This window comes from Saccostrea cucullata, unplaced genomic scaffold (genome assembly GCF_032062105.1).
Source record: "Saccostrea cucullata isolate Sc308-1 unplaced genomic scaffold, CSIRO_AGI_Scuc_v1 ctg157, whole genome shotgun sequence".
In the NCBI taxonomy this organism is placed as follows: domain Eukaryota; kingdom Metazoa; phylum Mollusca; class Bivalvia; order Ostreida; family Ostreidae; genus Saccostrea; species Saccostrea cuccullata.
The window spans coordinates 321,551-345,572 of record NW_026918429.1 but is presented as its reverse complement, the minus strand read 5'-3'; the positions used below and the strand labels follow the sequence as shown (position 1 = coordinate 345,572).

The following is a 24,022-nucleotide window of genomic DNA, read 5'->3' as shown; positions in this document are numbered from 1 at the left end:
ATATACATAACTGTTGTGAAGTAATTGTTAAGAACTTCTACTAAAGATTATATGCTTTGATCTCTGTTCTCTTTAAGTTTAGCTAAGTTTTCGAAAAAAGAGAGAAATTTTCATTTCAAAATCCGCGCCAATTTAACCGGAAATTTATTTCGAGCTATTTCTTATACCGCTGTTCCATCTATTGGACAAAAAGTCCTGTTTTGAATGTGTATTGCAAATATTTTAAGACAATGGACACAGTATTTAGCGAAAGAACATGCCAAAATAGTCTGTTTTTTAATTGTTTATATTCTGAATTTTATTAGCCTTCTGATGTCGTCACATATATTTGTATCAAGTTTTTACGTTCTGTGCACTCGTATCATGGAACAGCACAGTCAGTATTTGTTGTCAGTAGATACATGCGCTCGAATATGAATTTAATGATGAAGACTAATTACCATTAATTCTCTTTACATCTGTTTTATGAAAATACTTCAATAAGCTGCTGTTTTGTGAAATAATTAACTAAGATCTTCCTAAAAAATTCTTGATCCAATTTTTGGGTTGGATTCGTTTTTGCGCTTCAGTTCGAGTTTGTTCAACATTTCTGTTCGTCGGATTTTCAACCGATGTGATGACCGATCAAATGGTGACACTTGTGATTTAAATTGTAATTGTAATCTTATTTTTAGCTGCTTACTTTTGGTGTTCAAGGAGAGAGAAGTTAAAGAAAGTAAACAAAGTAAATGCATTTGATTTTTTGGTTGCAGCAGACGACCTGTCAGTGATACACAAATTACAACAAAAGTTATCTCCAGTATGGCCTGATAATTGGACTACTTTATTGCTGTAAGGTAAGTAGGTACGATGAAAGATTACAACTAAAAAATAGATAGATCTATAATATATCTTTCAATTGGAGTGTTCAACTTTTTTTTTCTTATGATTTGAAGAAAATTGTGATTTTAAACATGAAAACAATGAAAGTCAGTCAGTTGATTCAAGTCTGTTAATTTATATATCTCCTTTAGCATGTTAAGATTTTGTGTTCCCATATATGCCCATATACCACAGACACTAAATGTAATTTTAGACTGCATTTTCTGCAAACCTGTAGGACCAAAAAAATACTAATATTAATTGATCTAGACTGCAAAGCAATGTAGTATTTTTTCTTAAGGAATCCTACATTGAGTTAAAATACTGAAATAACTAACAATCTGCAAAATGTTTTCTATTTATATTCCTACACACATTTTTTCAGTTATGAAGTCTAACACTTGTATATAATGTTCATATAACATGTATGTTATGTGTTTATGATTTTTTGTTACTCCATTTTTTACATACCATAATAATTTGAAAAGTGTGATTGCATTAACTTTTTATGACCATAGCTTATAATCAATTAACTCATCAAACTTTTTCAAAGTGCTGTAAGAAGTCCATGATTGTTGATACATATGAAGAAAAATGTCCAAAGTAAGTGAAGGTGACTTTAAAGGTACCATATACATAAGAAAGTTTATGTCATATGTAATGCATGGAACTCATTTGCATGGAAGCACTTAGCTTTAAACATACAAGTAACAGTGCTTATAATATATACACTGTATATGTTAATTTTGTTAATCTGTGCCCAAAACTTTTACAAGACAAGCTCCATCATGAATTCAGAAAATAATTAACCTGAACATTCTTTAATGTGCTTTTTGATAAGTTAAAATTGGTCAGTGGAGTAAGATGTTTTCCAGTGAGAAAGGTTTGTGATGATATGAGGAACCTTAATTTTTGGTTTTTGGGTGCAGATTATATTATTTGTTGTGAATATAAAGTTCCTGTTCCTATACATATTCTGAAAGGTGACATTTGATGATTTCTCTTGGGCTATATTTATTATGAACAACATGAGAAAACTTTAAAATATCCAGAGGTTTGAGATATTGAAGTCAAAATACATCAAGAAATTTTTTTGGGTCTACCAAATGACTTGGACATATCCATGGTATCTGAGGTATTTTGAATTCAACTGTGTACCTTCATGAAAGAATCAGAATTATAGTGAGTCAGTTTGTCATTTTAAATGGAATTGTTTCTGTTTTATTTATGGTTATAGATGAAGGAAATGACAACACCCTACTAGATGGTTACATAAATGGATAATTAACCAGTAGATGGGATATTAGTGTTTTCCCTTTCTTTCAAAGTAAGGGGTTAGAGATCAGTTGTAACAGGCTTTGAGGTTTATGAACAAAATCTCTGTGGACCTATTCACAACAAATTTTCATTTCAAAGTGGCATTTTTGTCAATTGAAGCCAAATGACTTGGATATAGGGAAAACACTGATATTTTTTAATATAAAATTCTTGCATGTGTTTACTGTTATACATCAAATGATACATGTATGATTTTGACAGACATTAATTAAAATTATGAATGTGCATGAAATGCAAGGTTGTTAAACTGCATTCCAAAGAAAACAGAATCATTTTCCAGATTTCGTCACTTTCTGATAGTCTATAATATCTGTGACTATAAAATTCTAATGCATATACCTGGAAATTGTCTATATACCGATCTTATTAAATCCAAAGACAATTTATGGTAAATAGTTTGTTAAAAAAGTATTTAAATTGTGTACTCGGTATCGGACTATCGGCATTGCATTAACATGTGCATTACTTTATTTTAACTTGAGTGTTTTCTTCTCATTTCTCTTTGCAAAAATTAACACTAGAAACATGGCTGGTCATTCATGTCAAATGTTCATTACCCATTTTAATATGGGTTTTAATCTGTGAAATAATTTATACAGCTATAATGCTGTAATAATATTTTGGGTATTGTCCAGGAATTAGCAATACAAAATGTACGTCAAACCCACAATTCATGTGCACAAAGCACAACAGCCTCATAAAGTTGTTTGACAAAAGTTCCTTTAAATTGTGTGTAAGATTATTTTGTGCTCATGATTAACATAGTGTAAGTGCTTAAACTTGAAATTAGGATCAAACGATAGAATATACATTTCTTTGATTTTGACCCTGAAAAAATAAATGCACATACATTCAACTGCATGTGTGACAGTGACACTGATATTTTCTTTGTTGTCTTGTCAAAACGAATTTGAGTGTTAACAGTAATTAATTAATCGAGCAAAATGTTTACGCATTTTGATTGACATGTCAGTTCCATGGTATAGTATTATATTCAAGATGTCTTATGAAAAGAAATGTACATATCAAGTGAAGACATTTTTTTCTTATATCTAATTGTTAAACCCATAGTCATATTTTTATTCTGAACAGATTTAGCATATTTTATTAGTAGTATTGAAATTTAAGAATAAACCTCAAAGATGTATTCACATTCATTTGCAGTTCTGCATCAAAAGCATAATAGTACTTGCAAATATGAGCATATTTATTGATTAAATAGCATACATACATGTACCAGCAAAGATGTATTGAAATTGTGTACAATGAAACTGACAGTTTTTCATTAATTAAGTATAGCACACTCCAATGCCATAAAGATATATCATTCAATACAAGGTAAAGCCTAGATGACAAGTCCTGTTCGAGGGCTGTAAGATAAGGCTTGTAACTTCATGAACACTCTAACACAAGTGTGTCCTCCATGTTTTACAGACTCTTCAAGTGAGAGGAGCATCCCTGTTACGTGCAATGGAGAAGTACGAGAATCTAGGACTGGTGGGGGAGGGGAGCTACGGGATGGTCCTCAAATGTCGCCACAAAGAGACAGGACAGCTGGTCGCCATCAAGAAGTTCCTGGAGAGTGAGGACGACAAAATGGTCAAGAAAATCGCTCTCCGAGAAGTCAGGATGCTCAAGGTAAAGAAAATAGTTCCCCTATGAAACGGGTCATCTACCATCTTTTCAGCATTTTTGGGTTTGATTAATTACCATTTTATTGTAATCCAAAGAAAAGCCAGTTATTATTAGCATTTTCATTGTGATGCCACTTACTGAATAAATTTTGTTCACATGATAATGATATTGGGAGAAAAAGAAGATATATATATCAGTTGAACCATTATGAAACCTACATGTAATGAGATAAAAATAGAAATAATTATGACTAAAATTATGCCTGCACACCCATGTATGATGTTGTTTTTTTTAGTGTTAAACAATATCTTACACAAATATGTTTTTCTTTTGATATTAAAAATAACAATATACATTTAAACATACTGTCCATGTATCTTTTTTGCATAGCAAAGAAAAACAAATTTTCATATCTATGAAAATGGTTGTGCAAATATATGTCAATATTGATATATTAGCTTAGGATTAAGTATTGAAATTTAATGCTATTACCGTAGTATTATCCGAATGTGCATTTAAGGTAGACATATCAGCTTTGGATTGGTGATCATTGTTCAGCATAGTTCAATTTACATTGGATAATCAGCCAAATTCTTTATGTTTTATGATCTGATTTTATTTTATGTCTTTGGTTATGCAGTTGTACATGTTTTATTGGTCTCCAAAGTGGATCATAGACAGTTTCAGATAAGGATTAAATTGTGAAGTTTTGAAAATTTAAATACATAAAAATAAAGTATAAATCAAGAATTCTTTGGGCCAATTTTTAGAAGTTTCTTAAAAATGATGGACCCCCTTCATCCATGAAAATGTTTGTTCAAGACATGTTGATAAAATTATATTGCTTCATTGTGTTCATTATGTGAACATGTAAGTCTCAATCTTCACATGATTATTTTTATGAGGCACTGCTATATATTGATAAAAGAAGCAAATGTATACTTGGCCTAACTAACTATTGACAAGAGTTTTATCCCAGATTTAAAAAGAATGTTTTAATGCATTAAATTCTCCAGCCTTTGTTAAATTGATTAATGTTATTAAATAGCTCAGTGGGGTTTCTTGAAAACTTTCTTTTCGTGAAATACCCTTATATTACAAAGTAACTTGATGTCATTTATTTCTTCAAAAATGATGCAAAGAATGTACCTTATAATCTTTGTTCCTTATAACCATATAGTTCAGCAAGATGCCGTAGCTATGGTGTTCGGGGGTGAAATAATTAATATGGAGTGGTTGTGTCTGTCTGACAATTCATTTAGTTTTTGTGTACCAAACAGTATATGGCACTACATGTAGAAAGATTTTTTTCTTGTATGGTAACTTGATTGAAAATTTGAACAATGTTTTGTTGCAGGGAAGGGGGGGGGGTATATCTATGCATGTGCTCTAAATTCATAGATTGAAACACTGACTAATTTTACAACACTCAGGTAAAGCCTAAGCAGAGGTTACTTGTAAGAGACAGATAGTAATCATAGTATAGAATTTTATCAGTGGAAGGCTTTTTCAGGGAGATCTGATCTAGAATCAAACCACTTACCTGCTGGTGCACCATCTTTATTTTTTTTTACAAATATATATACTCTGTGTCTGTTTTAAGCTTATATAGATGTTTAACTAATCTGTTTTAGGGAAGACTAGATTAAAAAGATAGTTCTTTCCTTCCTTGAATAAAGGTTTAGTTCTTTTCCTTTAAAATGATGTTAGTTTGCCATACATGTATCATTTAAATATAGTATTATAAGTAAACATTAACTTTGGTTCAAAGAACAATAAGTATCCTTTGGTCGCATCTTGCTCTCAAAGGTCATCAGCAGTTAGTTAAACATAAAATCAAGAAGCCAGTACAAAATCATTAAAATTATTGATCATAACACTTTGAAATATCTTAGAATGATAAACAGTATTTATTAACTGGACTAAATGCAAAACAGCATGAACAATTTAGCAAATTTTGTTTTAACAAACTTTCCTATTGGTAATAGATCAAAAACTCAACACTTGCCATCAATTAATTTTTTTCTATCAAGAGTTTTATAGCAGATGTTTTTGTTTGGTTCATTTTTTGCCATTCAGGGTATATTGAATTTAAACCTGGCTGTGCCAATTCGATTTTTGTTATAAATTACTTAAGTCACCTACAAGGTCTGTTGTTGGGGTTTTATGTTTCTATAATCCTTTTATTGGATGTTAGACCAGACAGGTTTACACTTGGAGTCTGAACAATATCTTCGATGGGGCATACTCATAGATATTTGTTTAACCATTTATAATATAATCACTGATATCTATAAATATTTTGGATTGTTGTTGGTTAAATATGCATTATGGCACATTCAAATCCAACCAAGCACGGGCAAAATGAGCTGTTCATTTATTTGTCTGCACATAGGGATGAGGGCATTAAAAGGGTTTGCTTTAATTCAATTGTTCATTCAAATTCAAATAAAGCAGCATTCATGCACAACTGGCCTTTAACTTGGTATATATATCCTTACTTATCCTGTGGACTACGGGACAGATTTGGTTTATATACACTAACAAGAGAAGAGATTATAGCTGACTCCACTGCAGACCTTGACAACAGGATTTCTCATTTGAGAAAGCCCTCTACCTTGACTTATAATCCAGACATCCATTGACATATATATTTTATAATTTTCAAAGTAACAGAGATGCGTTATGATGTATGTACGTGTATAAGTAGTGTATTCTTTCTGTTAGAATTAAATGATTTGTAAACATGCATTTTGAGCAGATTTTTTCTCTCAGACTTTTGATTCTATAAGTATAGACCATCAATACCCTATGTATACCTGGTTTAAGAAGAAATATTTAACAAATATACATACTGGAATCTTAAAAGACATATGACTGGCATGGAAGGCACTGGATTCCAGCGCTATACTAATGCTAGGTGTCTGTTCTTGATTTCTGGGATTTAGTCTCAGGTTTTATATTTTAATCTTACATAATACACTCTTTTAATTCATCATATCTGTGTAGATAAGCAGAGAAGCTTGATAAAATAGAGGTCCTTTGAGATGAATTGACAAACTTCAGTGTATCTATAAACACACTACTAAAGTTGTTAATACACCTATCATTCCACTGCACAAGAGATTTAATAGGTAGTGTTTAAAAGTCAAACAAAAATTATGAAAAAAGAAATGTTCAACACTAAAAACTATGTGTACCTACAGGAAGAAGTTTAATTGCATAACAATCTTACTGGTCAGGGCAGGGTCAGAAGTATATACTAAAGAAAATATAGCTAACAAAGGATATATTTAAGCTTAATTATGAAATTTCTATTCAATGACATTCGAGTTGAGGATATATCCAAGTGTATTCAAGAAGAGATTTGTAAAGGCAAGCTTTGTCTTTTCAGCCCTTGTATGGGTTTAAGGATCATGTATGTACCCCTAAATATTCTAACCCACACATAGAAATGATATCTCTTAGTTGCATAACATCCTGAAGTATTGATCTCTTCACCATGTACTTTTGGTTTGTTGTAGTACAGTATTAAAAATTCATAATGCAATTAGTTTCCTTTACATGTACATGTAACCTGATTATTTTGTGCCGTGACTGATACATTCTCTCAGTGACCATAATATAACAATCTTAAGCATTGCACTTATATATACAAGATATTAGTCTGATGGTTATACCAGGCTTGAGTATCAGGTTTGGTCTCCTGAAGAATTTAGTGAAGGGGAAGATTTCATCAGAGATAGATTTGACTCAGTGATTAAGCTTTATATTTCCCTGATGCATACTAAACTCATGATCAATATAGTCCAAGTTAGCCTTCTTTAATTAATCTGCATGTTTTCTCTCATAGCTCACATCAAAAGGCAAGGATATATAAAAATACATGTTTTAAAGCAAGTAAATCATTACTATTAATCTCTGAAACACAGCAATGCCTTTTTAGAAAAATGATAATTGTACTATAAGGGGTAAAATACTTGTGTGTTATGAAACAATCTTGTGCACAAATGACAATTTTTTTTAAATATAAAATATTAATGTAAGATCTATTAAATATCTTCATTTATTTTTGTAGCAACTACGGCATGACCACCTTGTGAATTTGATAGAAGTGTTCAGAAGAAAGAAAAGACTATATTTAGTGTTTGAATTTGTGGATCATACTGTGCTGGATGAACTTGAAAAGTGTCCTAATGGATTGGATGAAAACACAGTCAGAAGAATCCTGTGGCAGGTTCTGAAGGGCACAGAATTCTGCCATTTACACAATGTAAGCTTGTTTGAACTTTCTCTAAGTTTTAGTCATTAGCGAAAAGGCCACTGAGCTACCAACCATTAGGATTTAAGCATAAGGCTTATTAAAATGTGCCTTACAATTTTTCCATTCTTCCATTTTTCTCCAAAGTTTGAAATACCAGAATTTACATTGCTGTCCATGCACCTCACATTTTTTCTGTAATAAAAAAAAGCTATATAGTCTTTACAGAGCTTTCTTGTAAATCATTGACAGCTCTGAAAGGCTAAACGTTGACGAAACAGATCATCAGAGTAACTTGGATTTATTATTTCTCTTTCAGATTATTCATAGGGATATAAAGCCAGAAAACATACTGGTTAGTAAGTCAGGGATAGTGAAGTTATGTGATTTTGGATTTGCTAGGACTCTTGCACAACCAGGTGAAACCTACACAGACTATGTGGCCACCAGGTGGTACCGTGCTCCAGAACTTCTGGTGGGGGACACCAAGTATGGAAGGTGAGTACCCAGGAACCACGTGCCTGTTAAAATCTTACCGTGGTACATTTATCTTGATTGATCATTTCAGTGTTTCACAAGAAGTCATCTGATAAACCATTTCATTGCCATTTTACACTGAATGTACAGACCTTAGTCAGAGTAAATTTGATACAAAAAATTAATTCTAGCATAAATCTTTGGTTTGACTTCACTAATTCAAACATTACATCGCCTATAAAATTCAATGGATTTGGATATTTAAAAATAAATCAATTTGATGATAATTTATTGGCTAAATTTTGGCATGTCAGTTGTTGGTTAATTTAAAGTACTGTGGGTATATTCTTTGCTTTTTTCCAATTACAAACATCAGTACTATTAACATTTATTTTAGAGCTGAAGTAATGAGATAGTACTGTATAAAGAGAAATTTTCGCCCTTGTTTTATTTTCGCCCTACCCTCATTTGGGCGAATTTAAAATGGGGCGAAATGAAATAATACGGTATAATTTCTTTAATGAAACTCTGATTGGGCGAATTTAAAACGGGACAAAATTGTTTGCAAGTGTAAAAGGGCGAAAATTAAATGGGGCGAAAATAACCCTGTATACAGTACCTAAAATTGACCAGAACTCTAATGGTGTTCGTCTTTAGGTCGCATGAGGCAAATTAAGGCTCAAATGAATTTTTCTGAATAAAAAAAATCACTTCGTTTCAAATGAGGTGCAGACCTACTGGTCCAGGATAGGTTTTTTACTTCAAATATTGCATCTGTTTTAGTTTATGACTTTAGTCTAAATATCTATAGTATAAATTCACTTCTCGAAGATAGGAGGAATCTTTTCATATATAGACTTTCTATTTTATTGATATATTTTGAATATTTTATCTTAAATTTTCTTTACTTTTCATTGTCTTTTCATTCATGGTAATGTCTAAGAATCACTGTATTTCAAAACCATGCATTTAAGAGAAAATAAAAAAAAAAGTAATTATATATAAACAAATTATGCAAACGAAATGCAGTGGATTGCAGTTGCTAGAATACTTTCCTAGTTAATATATAATAAACCCATTTATATGAAGTTTTAATTCATATATTGTCAATATTCATGTAGTTAAATTACAATTCCTTTGTTTTGTAGGGCAGTGGATATCTGGGCAATAGGATGTCTACTGGCAGAAATGTTGACAGGGGAGCCTCTCTTCCCAGGGGATTCTGACATAGATCAGCTATATCATATTGTCAAATGTTTTGGTAATTAAGTATCACAAAACTATAGTAAAATATGAAATACATACTGGCTGCGATATTAAAGAGAAAGAATATATAAGAAAAAGAAATTGGTTTTGTTGCATATCACTATTTATTTTAACAAAGTTTATAAAGCTTTGCAGTTCAGAAATATACAATTAACTACACATAAAATATCAATACTTCAGGTAACCTAACTCCTAGGCATAAGGAGGTCTTTCTCAGGAATCCACTCTTTGTTGGAATGCGGTTGCCAGAAGTCAGAGAGATTTCACCTTTAGAAAAGAAATTCAACAGGATATCTTCACAGTCATTAGAATTAATGAAGGTAATTATTAGTTTGTACTTTTAATCAGAAATTAGAAGACGGATTTCTTTTATTTTCTTGTTAAATACAGTAAGACTTGTTTAGTACGAACACGGATATTGCAATTCACAGATATAGCAAAGTTATCTTTGATCCCCAGCTATATAAATTTAACAAATTCCTGATACGGATATAACGAATTACAGATATAGCAAAGAAATTTCACAGGTCCCCGCGACTCATAATCAAACCATATATTCAAACTTAATGCAATTAGTAAAAATCTACGTCTTCATTAGAAAGAGAATTGGACAAAATATAGTATTGAAAAGTGTATGTTGTGATCATTGAAATATTCATCATACTTAATTGCATTTCAGCAATGTTCACTGAGATATATAAAATTTCATACTTTTTCATTTCAGCAATGTTTACGTCTTGATCCTGATGAACGTCCCACATGTACTCAGCTTATAAAGCATGACTTCTTCTCCAAAGATGGCTTTGTTTCAAGATTTCAAAATGATCTAAAACAGAGGATTGAAAAAGAGAATCAAAGCAACCTTCTAAAAGCTGGTGATAAAGATGATGACGATAGCAAGAGTAATAAAAAGAAAAAGAAAGTAGACAACAATAAAGACAAGGTAAGTGACCCACCCGGTGAAAAACTGACTATTGTGATGTCACAGTGGTAGCTACACACTTCTTACATTGTGATTTTGAGCTACTTTAATTTATAATTGTGAGTGTTCCTTTACCAAAAGCCTACAGTGGTTTAGAAGTGAAAGTTTTGAGTCTTTCAGATAAGACCATAAAAACCATTAAGTCCAGTTCCACTGTAGTCATTAATATTCACTGCCATTGCCTTAAGTTCTGAGGTCAAAATTCATGGCACTTCACCCATACTGTAAACCAACTTTTATTCACGACGACTATTTCGCGATTTACCAGGGATAAACTAGTTCACGAGGATTTATTTTCGCGATCAAGCCTTTTTGATCTGTTATTAATAGACAAATATACTTTAAGGACTGGTTCGCGGCGAGAAATATTCATGATAACGAGGCTCTCGCGAACTTCATGAAAATTTCTCGCACAGGAATAAAAGTTGGTTTACAGTATTGGGAAGTTAAACAAATATCATATCATTATATTTCTATAAAGATCTTTATAGAAATTTTTACAGTTTTGAAATTTTACAGATGTTATGGCTCAAGCTATTTTTAGGCATGGCTGAATGATTTGGAATGGAAATGCATTTCAAGTAAGGACTTCAGATTTATTTTCTGTCATTTTTTATAGGATTCAAAGGCTACAGATAAGAAAAAAGTGCAAGACAACGATAAGACGGTGAAAAAAGCAGCAAATCCAAGCACTGTTAATGGAACTAGTAATGTGTCTATATCTACTCCTAGTAATCAAAACAAAAACAAATCTGACACTTCATTAAAAGAGGTCAAAGTGGACATTAAAGACAAAAAGTCTGATAAAAATGAAAAGAAAGTGGAAGAAAAGACTGAGAAAAAATCAGGTGATAGCAAAGGAAAGGCAGAGGAAATAAGTGATAAAAAAGACAGTAAAAAACAAGAGGATAAGAAGCCTGACGATAAAGTGGATAAGACAGAGGACAAGAAATCGGATGTCAAACAGTCCGAATCCAAGGAGAATGAGAGAGACAAGGAGAACAGTAAGGAGAGTACAGTGTCAGCTACATCATCCAGTATTCCTCCCATCAATAATTCAGGACACACTGTTCATGTTTCCACACCTCCATCCATGCCTTCAATAAGCAGGTAAAATCCACACTTATGTCCATTTACATTGTTTGTTCCGTTTGTGAGATTTTTTCTCCAGGTACTGAATGGTAATTAATTTAGTCTAGCTATCGATATTACAATTTTTCAGTTCCCTGTTAGAGAACAATTTAAAGTAAATGGGCTGACATTCATTTGATAGCATCTAATAATTTATATAGTAATACAAGTACCTACTGGTATTTCTTACAGAAAAAAAAATAAAACTTAGCTAATCTTATGCAATCTTATATAAATTAATTGTTTAATTTTCTTTCAAAAATTAAAAATGTACATGGTAACCAAACTTTTACTTGATTTACCTTTATGTTACCATACTGTAACATAGCACATGACTTTGGAGTATAATTTTTTTATGGGAAAAATGATGTTCACAGAGTTTTTCAGTAACCGACTCACACATTAATATATAAATGTTTCTCTGAACCTTTCTTGTGATTTGAAATTCTCTCGGAATGAATCAGTGACTGTTTGGCTTTATATTGACAGACAACCTCTAGTCATTAGATCCCAGTACTTAAGTCTTGCCAGGTATCGTAAGCAAATTTCCCTACCATAGAAACTAGAACATAACTGTAGTCCATACAAGTAACAGTAGAATAGCATGTTAACCAATATACCTGAGTTTTTTTGTTCCATGTTATTCTCTAATACATGTATTTATATCATACAAAATATTTCAAACATTTTATGACTTGTTGATTTTGTTGACTGAATTAATGTATAGCTTTGACTTTTTATTTATTTATTTTGCTACATATTAAGCTTATTATCTTATTATTGAGATTTCAATTATGATTTTCCTTTGTTTTTTGTCCCCAGACCCTATTGTAAGGTAACAAAATTAACACATATAATATATGTGATATGCCAAGGCATATCGGCAGTCTAGCTAGTTAGAAAGGATAGTTATAGATATGTATATGGGCCAAACTCTAGCTATGGGGTAATAATTGTACAATTTTTACTCTGGGCATATGAACAGATTAAGGTAAAGGGTATAACATAAGGTATGCAGAACCCAGACTTCAAAGTAGCAAATGCAGTAGGATTTTATAAGGAACATATCACTATGTACATGTTATGCTTTCAGACACTAGTGCATGTATGTCATAAAAGTATCTTCATACATCTTCAGAAACATATTTATATGTGTATATACATGTACCTGTATTCACTAATAGCAGATATCGCTAGATAGAAATAAATTTTGTTCTCTCTATGTTATTTGTAGAAGCTATTGTTTTTTAGTACCATGTCCTTATAATTCATCATTACATGTACATGTACATTTACTATTTCCTCACAAGTAAGCGTTTATTTTTTAATTTTTTTTGAGGGGGTGAGTAGGATTTACCTGCTTCTTGCATCTTTTGTAGAAAATAACTTCGTAACAGAATTTAAAGCTTGAAACGAGCTCAACTATTGCAAATGGTTAAATGTGTTGTGATCTTGAACCAAGATCATTTAGGTGTTTGAGACCTTCACTTCAGTTTTTTTGGCTACCTCACTTCAAGGTCACTGAAATAAGAATATAAAATACATTAGGAATCTGTTGAAACTTTGGTGAATCTGTGAATTAATGCTCATATTTGACATTGTCTGTGTGGGGCAGTGGTTAAAATGTTTGCTCTAAAGTCACTGAATAAGGAGTTGATCCCTACATAGCAGGTTGGAATCCACTGTGTGACATGGACACTGGGCCATTGGATGAGGCCATATAAACGTAGGTCCAATTTTGCAGTAGTTGCTTACACAGAAAAGATCCTTCATTCTCTAAAGACCATAAGTTCGCAGTATAGGCCTTAATTTGCAGCTCTTCAACAGCAATTGGTGATTTCTCTATATGAGTGAAATATTCTTGAAGGGACTTAAAACAAACATATTTGATTCACAGAATGCATCAAATGCATCAAACTAGAAGGTGTATCTATGCCTTACCTTGCTAACAGCTCAATTTTAAGGTCACCTATAGAAAAAATTTGCTGCTACGTGAGGTTATGTTATAAATCCTATCCGCTATCCAAGATTACTGATAAATGATCAAGGTCACGTGATGATTGAAGTAATAATATACAGGGGAATTTTTCTTAATTTTTTCTTCTTGGTGTCTCTTATATTTATTGTTACCTGGTAGATGCAATCTTAAAGTCTCTGTTTTATTTACAGTTCTTAACATGCATGATTAAATCTACAAGTCAGTTAATTTTAGAAAATGCATACCCTCTGATATTCACAATCATAATAGTTTTTATATTAATACATACATATATTTTGTCTTATTTCTCATTTTTATTCCACTTTCTTTAAGGTAGAAGTAAAAAATTGTTTGTTAAACTTTTGACATTTTTTTCTTGATTGCATATATTGTGATATAATACATGTATGAATTCTTGTAGGTTTATGCTTATTTTGGTGTTTAAATTTGTAATTTTCACAAAATCTTCAAGTTAATAACAGTTTTACATAGAAATTTGTCTCCATTTCAAGAAAAGCACCTGATGACAAGATAAATATTGATTAGTGAGTAAAATGACAAAATTATATACTTCCAGTCCGACGATGGGTCTCAATACTGCAAACAATATAAGTTTGTCCAATATAATGAGTTCTCCATTTTCTGGCCCACCTCCACTGAGGTAAGAGGTGTAGCAATGGAGACTACAGAATACTAGGCAGCTTAATCAGTTATTTGTATCTTGCATGCTCCTAATCTGCTAATTCTACTAAAATCACTCAAACTGTAGATCACTTTATTTTTGCGACTCCTTTTTCCACAAGATAGTCATTTACTCTTTATTATTAGTGAGACAAAATCTTCTCAATTGTGGTAATTGCTCTCTTTAATCTTAAGGAATACTATTATTATACGAAAACGAAATTTTCGCGTCTACATTGTCTCGCATAGTTACGCAGAAAATAAAGTTTTCATAAATAAAAAGTGATTTACAGTACTCCACTGTTTTATTTCTACATTGTATAAAATAAATATCTTTTGGGGGCTGATGTTACTTTTTATATGATATTTCTTACATTGATTTATTTGACAAAGTAATTGTACTTTTTGCTGATTTTGTTTATTACTGTAGTCACATGTCTGCATTTTTATCCCCCTTTTCAATTCATGATCTCCTGTTTCTGCAACAGTTTATATGTCTATTATCTTTTAAATTTACCTGATCTTTTCAGTTTTTTTAAAGCACCATTCTATTAGATAAAAAAAATCACTGAAGATTAGAATTTTTCATTTTGTACATAAAATATACAAAGACCAACTTGATTGTAGCAAAATAATTAAGATTAATTGATAGCAATCACTTTTTACTCTATAAATTATTAATTAACTATGTTCTTTTTCATTTGAATTAAAATTATTTCTGCACTATTATTCATGTATACACTAATCAAAGAATGCATTTGATTTCTTTCTAAGCATTGGTAAGGTGGCTATATGGTTAAGCAAACCAATAAAAATCGGACAGAATTTGTATAAATGTTAATCACTGTAAATCTGTAATGTAGGGATATCTGGTCTCAAGCTTGGTAAGTAACAAAAGAAAATCCCTCAGTAATGCTATTCCTGATTTTATGTGGATAACAATTTGCATTTTGAGGATTTAACTATGTCAGTCACTATAAATTCTTATGAATGTTTAATTTTAATATTCACAGTCATCAAGATCTGAATCACAGTTATGGTTTTAATTTAATACAAAAGCATTGTATGTCTGTTCGTTCTTCACTTGTTCAGAATATTAAAATCTATTGACAAATCAGATATATATGTTAAATTATGCCAAGCAGATTTATACTAGCCATTTGATATGAATTTGAAATGTTATCTGCTGTAAACCCTTTAGTGCATTTAATATATGTTAGGAATTGATCTTTGTCACATAGCTAAACATTTTCTATAATACCAGTAGAGAGTTTTCTTGCAGAGACCTTAAAGTTATGGTAAAATTGGAATATGTTTTTGTTAAATCCCATAAAAAGCAAAATATTTTGTTAGGAATAACCAGAGCTTGATGGAAATGGGATAATTGTTAACAATCGAAGCAATCTAGCCAAGTTGAACAATGTACTTTACATCAAACCGGGGTTTATTTTAACTTAATGGACCAGAAATAATAGAACCCCAAAGCTTTGAAGATAGCATTTTGGACTCTTTGTAATGAGACCCCAATATTAACATTGAAAAACATGTTTTAAATATATTGTACAACTTAATTGTGTTTTCAACATCAAAAGTGTTTTTTTTTTGTACAAAAATGCTTGTATTGTGCTCATTGAATTTTTGATTACTCCATTTTAGGGTTAGCGATAAAATGGTTAAGAAACCTCCCCCAAATATAGCAAAAAAGAGCCAAGTCACAAGTCATCACAGTACTACACTAAGCCCTCAACCCCTCCAATCAGAGAGAAGCTTTCTGCATGATAAAGTGCAGGAAAAGATGAAAGCCAAGAGTCCCGATAAAAGAGACAAGGAATTTATAACCTTACCAGAAGTCAAAGGTGCTGAAGGTATTGGTCATAATGTTACAAGGACTTTAATGCTTTAAATCAATGTATAAAAGCTTATTACATCCAATGAAAGAGGATGAAATCTCTAAGGTAATGCATGTATCCAACTTTATTGAATTGTTTGTTCCAAATGGGAGAAATTCATTAAAAAGTATTGTTTCAGCTCATCCATCTAAACCCAAAATTGGGAAGCAGAGTCTGAGTATGGCAATGCAGAGGTCATCTGTGGCAACAATACCTCATATAACCAACATAGATCCATTTTCAGGGACAATGGTAAGCATACTTCTCTTCTGAAATGTTGCACCTTAAAAATAGGAATATTTTTATGCCCAGTCATGAACATAAGCTTAATATGCACTTGTACAATATTTGGTGAGAATTGAACATTTTTAGATTTCAGTTTTAAAGAAACTATTCAAGATATTCTTGCCAACTTTATGCACTAGTACAAATTTTCATGTGACGTTGCTAATATTTCCCTGGCAGGGCATTCATATCCTCTGGGGACATATTTCTAGATCTTTATTCATTATTACATTCATTTTCTTGCAGAGTGACACCCAGAGTTCGGATGGAAGAGAGGGTAATCTTCCCAATGTCTGACATGATGTGGCTCTCCACTTCAAACACCCTTGCCTTACCTCTGCTAATGCATAGTGTGATTGTCAGAGAGTGTGAAACTGAAGGGACAGTGAGGATTATTTGTGTAAACTACATGTGTTTTCATGTGTAACCCATTTTCCAATATGTAAAAATATACCCTACTGTAGAATGCCAAACAGAGAGAAAGTTTAAAAACCATTTTGAATGCAAATTTTGCAGGATGACTGAAAGTTGCAGAGTTGTAGTGCTATATTTCCTTTTGTTCAACTCAGAATGATGCCGATTTTTAATTATGGATAGAATTTCTAGGGAAATATTTAAGGAATTGTTTCTTAATTTTTGCCAGATATAAACATTGTAGAAATTTTCTCAGATGTTACACTCATTTGTTAATTTGTATGTGAAATAGTAAAATGTCAAGTCATTCCTTTATTTAATTTGAAATAGTCATGACTCCTATTGGTGCTGAGATAAAATCTAGTTGTCTTACCAAGTAACAATAATAGTAGACTAATTGCACCAAAATGCACCCTTGTCCAATGAATAATACTCACATATTGATAAATCTTTGTTGATGTTTCAGAAGTATATATAAACATCAGTTATTTTAGTCTATGATACTATTAAAGCACACTAAAAACTGAAATTTTTTTTAGATTTTGGCCTTCAAAAGTAAACGGACTTGCATAAATAATATTGTTTTAAAACAATTTTAGTGAAAGTGGAAAATTCATACTACGCAATAACTAAGTGGACATTGCACAGCTTTTTTAAGAAGTATTATATAGCAGGTATAGTTTTTTAGCTACTAGTATTTAAGCTTGTCTTCTGAATATGTTTAGGTCGAGTTCTTCAATGAAATCTAGTCATGAACACAATACGTGTGCCAATGATTTCATTATGTAAAGAAAACAATCACTGAAAATTTTAATTTACTTGATCACTGTGCAATTTAAGGGTTTTACAAAGTATGAATATCAATACTACTGTAAATATATTATATTTAGCTTGTATGATATTTGGTGGAAATTGATTTTTGAACAAGTTAGCATTGATTTTATGTAACACCTTTCTAATGATGTTAATATTCTTATTTAAGTGTATGATGCAAGACATTTAGTGTTGTACATAAATTAGTGGAAGTTGCTTTCTGTCTAAGGCACTAAACAGAAAACACAGCCAAATGTAATACAGTATTTTAAAAAGAGACGTCTGGACAGTATTTTTGAGAGCCTTGACAGAGGACATACAGAACCATCTAATTTATTAAGATTTTTTTTTTCTTAGCATACACTGTAATTTGAAACTTTTATTGACCATATTTGTATACAAGAATGAAACCATGTTATAAGATTGAATCTAAACACTTTTCCAAGAGTTCATATGCACAAGCAGAATTCAATATAATCCATATACTCCAGTGCTTTAGCGTGGTTGAGTGAGAGAGTTGATGTTGTATCTATTTATTGTGTGTATTCTAGTAGGGCACGCAGACAGTTAGTCCACTGTCTATCAGAGCTTCAGAACTTGCAGTGTTCAATGTGTTCCAAACCATTCCTATTAGTAGAGAACTTTTTTTGTCAATCTACATTTTTCTGCATTTCCTACTTTTGTTTAATGAATACAGTTATTAAGATGTTTTTGTGAAGAATAAATTGTACCAAGAATCTTTCCTCATTATCTTTTGCCCATTTGAAATGAAAAATGATTCAAAGCTTGTATGTAATATTCAAGTCACACAAAGATGGCATTTGCCTTATAGTTAGCAGTTTTCCAAATTTCTTTATTATTAATTGATGAACTGGGTAGAATTCAGATGAGAAATATTCTTGGTGAATGTTTATTTTATGAACAATATTATCTATGCAAATTAAAAAAAAGAAATCAAATGCACAATGTGTTGCTGTGTGACATCATTTTCACACAAATGCTCAAATTTCTTTCATGTAGTTAAATATCATATAAAACAGTATAAGCATTTATATACATGTATTCAGTATTGTTTGCATAATGATTCATTATTCAGTATTGAATACCTAAGTGTTTTTACACTTGAATCTTACATATTGTTAAAGGATGTTGTTTTGTTACATTTTGTGTATTTTCACTCTTTGGGTGCTTGTATCATACTTCAATAAGAAATAAAGAAGGAAATCTTAAACTTCTTTCTTCTTACTGTAAAAAAAAAAAGTACTGAATATAAAGTTCACGGACTATCGTGTAACCTTATGTGATCAGTAGATCAATGTATTTATTGCTGCTTACAACAGCAATGCTTATCATCAATTTAAAGACAAGAGGCCTAAGGGCCTTGAATCGCTCTTCCGATAAATTGTACAATCTATCACTTCTATTTGAAGCCTCTAAGTATCCTGTACATATAACTAAAGCCTTGAAATTGCAAAAGTAGGTCATCATGACCTACATTTTAGTTAAAACACAGAGAGCCCAGGGTAATCAACTAACAAAGTGTGATGATTCTAAGCCCCTTATTATCTGAGTTATAAAGATAAAGAATATTTCAGAAGAAGGTCATCGTCTCAAGCCACGGTCCGGAGTCCGCATATAGCTCTCTCCTACCCGTGGCTGCTTGATTACAAAAAGTGTCGTAATCTTGAATATTTACGCCTCTCTATTTTGATGTCATATTCAGTCATTGACAAGTTTTGTTCTATCGCAATTGAAATCAACAGTTTACATCAGCAGTATTTCGTACACCGCGATTTGGTTTTGGAAGGTCGCATGAAAGGTCAATTTCCGACTATGCTTTACTTGTATTGTTCAATACTTTAATGAGCTACGAACTATTCGGCCATGGTTTGTGATGATGAAAGAAGGTCACCATGACCTACTTTTCGACTGATATTATCCAAGGACCCAAGATGCAACAATTGACAATTAGTTTGATGATTCTAAGCCAATGAGTACCTAAGATATTTAGATATGACCATAAAATTTCAAAAGTTGGTCACCGTCACCTACTTTTTAATTGACTTTCTCGGAGACCTAAGATGCATCAACTAACAAAGTTTGATGATTCTAAGTCAATAAATACCTGAGATATTTAGATATAGCCATAATATTTCAAAAGTAGGTAACTGTGACCTTCCTGCTTCTCTGAAAACCCAAGATCCAACAACTGACAAAGTCTGATGATTCTAACCCAATAAGTACCTGAGATACTTTGATATAGCCATAGTATTTCAAAAGTAGGTCACTGTGATCTACGTTTTGGTCAACATTCTCAGAAAATCCAAGATGCATCAACTGACAAGTTTGATGATTCTGTTAAGGCAATAAGTACCTGAGATACTTAAATATAGCCATAAAATGTCCAAAGAAGGTCACAGTGACCTACTTTTTAGCCAAAATTCTCTGAAAACCAAGATGCCTCAACTGACAGAGTTTGATGATTCTAAGCCTTTAATATAGCCATAATATTTCAAAAATAGGTCATGGTGACCTACTTTTTGGTCGACCTTCTCTGAAGACCCAATAAGTACCTGAGATACTTAAATATAGCCATAAAATGTCAAAGGAAGGTCACAGTGACCTACTTTTTGGCCAAAATTCTCTGAAAAATCAAGATGCATCAACTGACAGAGTTTGATGATTCTAAGCCAATAAGTACCTGAGTTACTTTAATATAGCCATAAAATTTCAAAAATAGGTCGTGACCTACTTTTTGATCGACCTTCTCTGAAGACCCAAGATGTATCAACTTACAAAGTTTGATGAACATAGGCCTTTAAGTGTCCAAAATATGCTTCCAAATCAATTTGAAAACAAATGCCCACAAAATTCAAAAAGTAGGTCACGATGACCTACTTTTGAGTCATCGTGATGTGAAGTCCTTAGATGCATCAACTTAAAATATTTGATAAACCTAGTCTTTTTTTTTATACTGTAGAAGCACAAATTTTCGTGGGGATAAAATTTCATTGATTTGTCATCAAAATTAGTTTTGTGGGCATGTAATTTCGTTGTTGTGAGAGTAAGCCTATTCAATAGATAGTCATATTAAATTTCATGTGGGATTTAATTTCATTGATAATTGTTAACGACCAAATAAATGAAAATTTAATCCCCCGCGAGTATTTGTGCTTTTACAGTAGTTAGCAAAATTATATCAATGTTTTTATAAAATTAAATTTTTGGTCAACTTTGAAGTGATCTTGAGACCACTCCCTTTGCCTTATTCCCTGTGCAAATTTTAATCTACAACATATCCTCATATTGTATGTAAGTTTGATAATCTGCCCAGTGGTTCTAGAGATGAAGATTTTTTAGCAACCAGTAATTTTAGTTTTATTTTCCTGATTATCTCCCCCTGTTTAAGGGTCCTAACCCTTGATTTAGTGTAAATGGTAGCTCTTGGGTCAAGAATACCACGAGACAAACTTGACAAGGATTGGCCAATGGGTTCTTGATTTATGGCCCATATTCTAAAAATTTACCCACACACCACATAAATGGCCATAGCATTACATAGCTCTTTTGAGCCACTGGCTCAGAAGAGCTAATAATTAAATTATGAATTTCATATCTCAACATATTACAAATTCTTAATTCTAAAAATGGAAATCTACTGTAAATGACATCATTTTAACCAAGATTTGTATTTGACCTTGAGATATGGACACATTAGGTCAACATAAAGCACAACTTGCATTTAGTCTAATATGATTTTTTAATGCTATGCTCCACCAAGAATATGACCAGGGCATAAAGTGTTTGTCATGTTCATCTTCCCTTTCCTTCTGTCACACTTTCCTTTTATTTTAAGCTTCAAAGATTTTAATCAAACATATGCAGATATATATTGATGAAGGCTATTCAACTGCATTTTATTCAACTTTTTTTTTTTATTTTGACCATGACCTCACTTTCCTTAAATTTGTGTTTAACTCAATTTCAAAAAAAAAACATAGGTTGTCAAAATTACGAAGCTCACCTCGACGAATGTTATCAGTTTAAGGATATCCGATCCTCAGCCAGGAAGGATAACTCCAAAAATCAATATTTAATTTGAAATACATCAAAATGAAGCTTGAAAATGAAATTTTGTCATGCAACAAATTTCATTTTATACATTTTTATAAGATTCAATGTTTTTGGAAGTTTTAGAAAAGGTCTTTAAAAAGTTTATATTTGTACCCAATAAAAGGGGAAGAAATAATACAGTTTTAGAGAAATAAGATTTTCTTGAATCCAGGCTTAGATACTAATGCTTATTAGTATGATTTGAAATACGTAGTGATTTATGGTGTCTTGCAATGATAGCAAAAGCCTTTTACACTATGTACTGAAGAATATATGATGGAAATAGAAAACAAAAGATACCAAAAAAGTATAAAAATCATGACAATTTCTCTGAATACCTGGATACCTATCGTTTTTAAACCTAAAATATAATTGTTGATCAATTTGCAATTAGAGCATGCATTGCAGATACTCCAATTCTCTTTTTCTGCAAAAATATTGAAGATTTGGCAATTTTCCCTATATATTAATATGATTAACTTTAATCTTTAACTTTAAAGAAATACTGTGGACAAATTTACATAACTTTGTGGATTCAGTGATACTTTTATGAGTATTTTTGATTACTTAACTGCTAGTTTTATAAACCTGAGGATCGGACTACCTTAAGTACATGTGTAATGCAAATCTCACACATATTTTTTTTAATAGTTAGTATTTATCTTGACAATAATAATCATGCAAATTCTGTTTCAATAGATCTTAAAGTTCATTGGGGATTGACCTGTTCTAAAAACTTTAACCTGATCACTCATTTGGAAAATGAGGATCAGATCCAGCATCCGAAGCAAATCTCGATTCTCCATCCTCAGATGCATCATCCAAGCAAGTTTGGTCCTGGTAGGGCTTATAGTTTCTTGGGAGACACTCATCTGGAACATGTAGGTAAGATCCAGGCTCCGAAGCAAGTCTGGTAGTGTCCATCCTTAGATGCATCATCAATGCAAGTTTGGTCCAGGTAGAGCTTATAGTTTCTTGGGGATAAGCTGGTCACTCACCTGGAAAATGTAGGTAAGATCCAGGCTCCGAAGCAAGTCTGATAGTGTCCATCCTTAGATGCATCATCAACGCAAGTTTGGCCCAGGTAGGGTTGATAGTTAGTTGAGAATAACATGGTCACTCATCTGGAAATTGTAGGTCAGATCCAGCATCTGAAGCAAGTCTGATAGTGTCCATCCCTAGATGCATCATCCATGCAAGTTTGGTTCAGGTAGGGCTAATAGTTACTTGAGAAAAGACTTGCTCCCAAAACTTTAACCTGGTCGCTCATTTGGAAAATGTAGGTCAGATCCAGCATCTGAAGCAAACCTGGTAGTGTCCATCCTTAGATGCATCATCCATGCAAGTTTGGTCCAGGTAAGGCTTATAGTTACTTGGAAATGGACCTGCTCCAAAAACTTTAATCTGGTCACTATCTGGAAAATGTAGGTCAGATCCAGCATCTGAAGCAAGTCTGGTAGTGTTCATCCCTAGATGCACCATCCATGCAAGTTTGGTTCGGGTAGGGTTTCCAGTTACTTGGGAATGGACCTGCTCCTAAAACTTTAATCTGGTCACTCATCTGGAAAATATAGTCAGATCCAGCATCTGAAGCAAACCTAATAGTGTCCATCCCTAGATGCATCATCCATGCAAGTTTGGTTTGGGTAGGGCTTATAGTTACTTGGAAATGGACCTGCTCCAAAAACTTAAACCTGGTCACTCATCTGGAAAATGGAGGTCAGATCCAGCATCAAAAGCAAGTCTGATAGTGTCCATCCCTAGATGCATCATCCATGCAAGTTTGGTCCAGGTAGGGCTTATAGTAACTTGGGAATGGACTTGCTCCTAAAACTTTAACCTGGGACGCCGACGCCAACGCCGGGGGTATAGCATAATCTCATCTCGACAAAGTCGAG

General features: G+C 32.2%; 1 protein-coding gene across 6 annotated transcripts; it reads left to right on the top strand.

Annotated features, from left to right (window-relative positions):
* Positions 1-369: 369 nt before the first annotated feature.
* Positions 370-19,538, top strand: LOC134265968 (cyclin-dependent kinase-like 2). Of its 6 annotated transcripts, XM_062748168.1 has the most exons (15): positions 370-652; positions 753-836; positions 1,415-1,464; positions 3,634-3,837; positions 7,913-8,107; positions 8,415-8,593; positions 9,721-9,833; positions 10,019-10,158; positions 10,563-10,781; positions 11,440-11,930; positions 12,441-12,482; positions 14,507-14,590; positions 16,267-16,475; positions 16,639-16,751; positions 17,031-19,538. In XM_062748168.1, exons 3-15 carry the CDS (start codon positions 1,456-1,458, stop codon positions 17,079-17,081), a joined length of 2,049 nt encoding a protein of 682 aa, XP_062604152.1. In that variant the 5' UTR covers positions 370-652; positions 753-836; positions 1,415-1,455; the 3' UTR covers positions 17,082-19,538. The 6 variants fall into 6 exon arrangements, with proteins under 6 accessions (XP_062604152.1, XP_062604173.1, XP_062604166.1 ...); XM_062748189.1 differs by lacking the exon at positions 1,415-1,464; XM_062748182.1 differs by lacking the exon at positions 12,441-12,482.
* Positions 19,539-24,022: the final 4,484 nt, after the last annotated feature.

Excerpts from the sequence above, each read along its gene's own strand:
- LOC134265968 (XM_062748168.1), top strand. Across the intron at positions 10,782-11,439 it reads TAGACAACAATAAAGACAAG|GATTCAAAGGCTACAGATAA; the intron begins GTAAGTGACCCA and ends CATTTTTTATAG. Across the intron at positions 14,591-16,266 it reads TCTGGCCCACCTCCACTGAG|GGTTAGCGATAAAATGGTTA; the intron begins GTAAGAGGTGTA and ends ACTCCATTTTAG.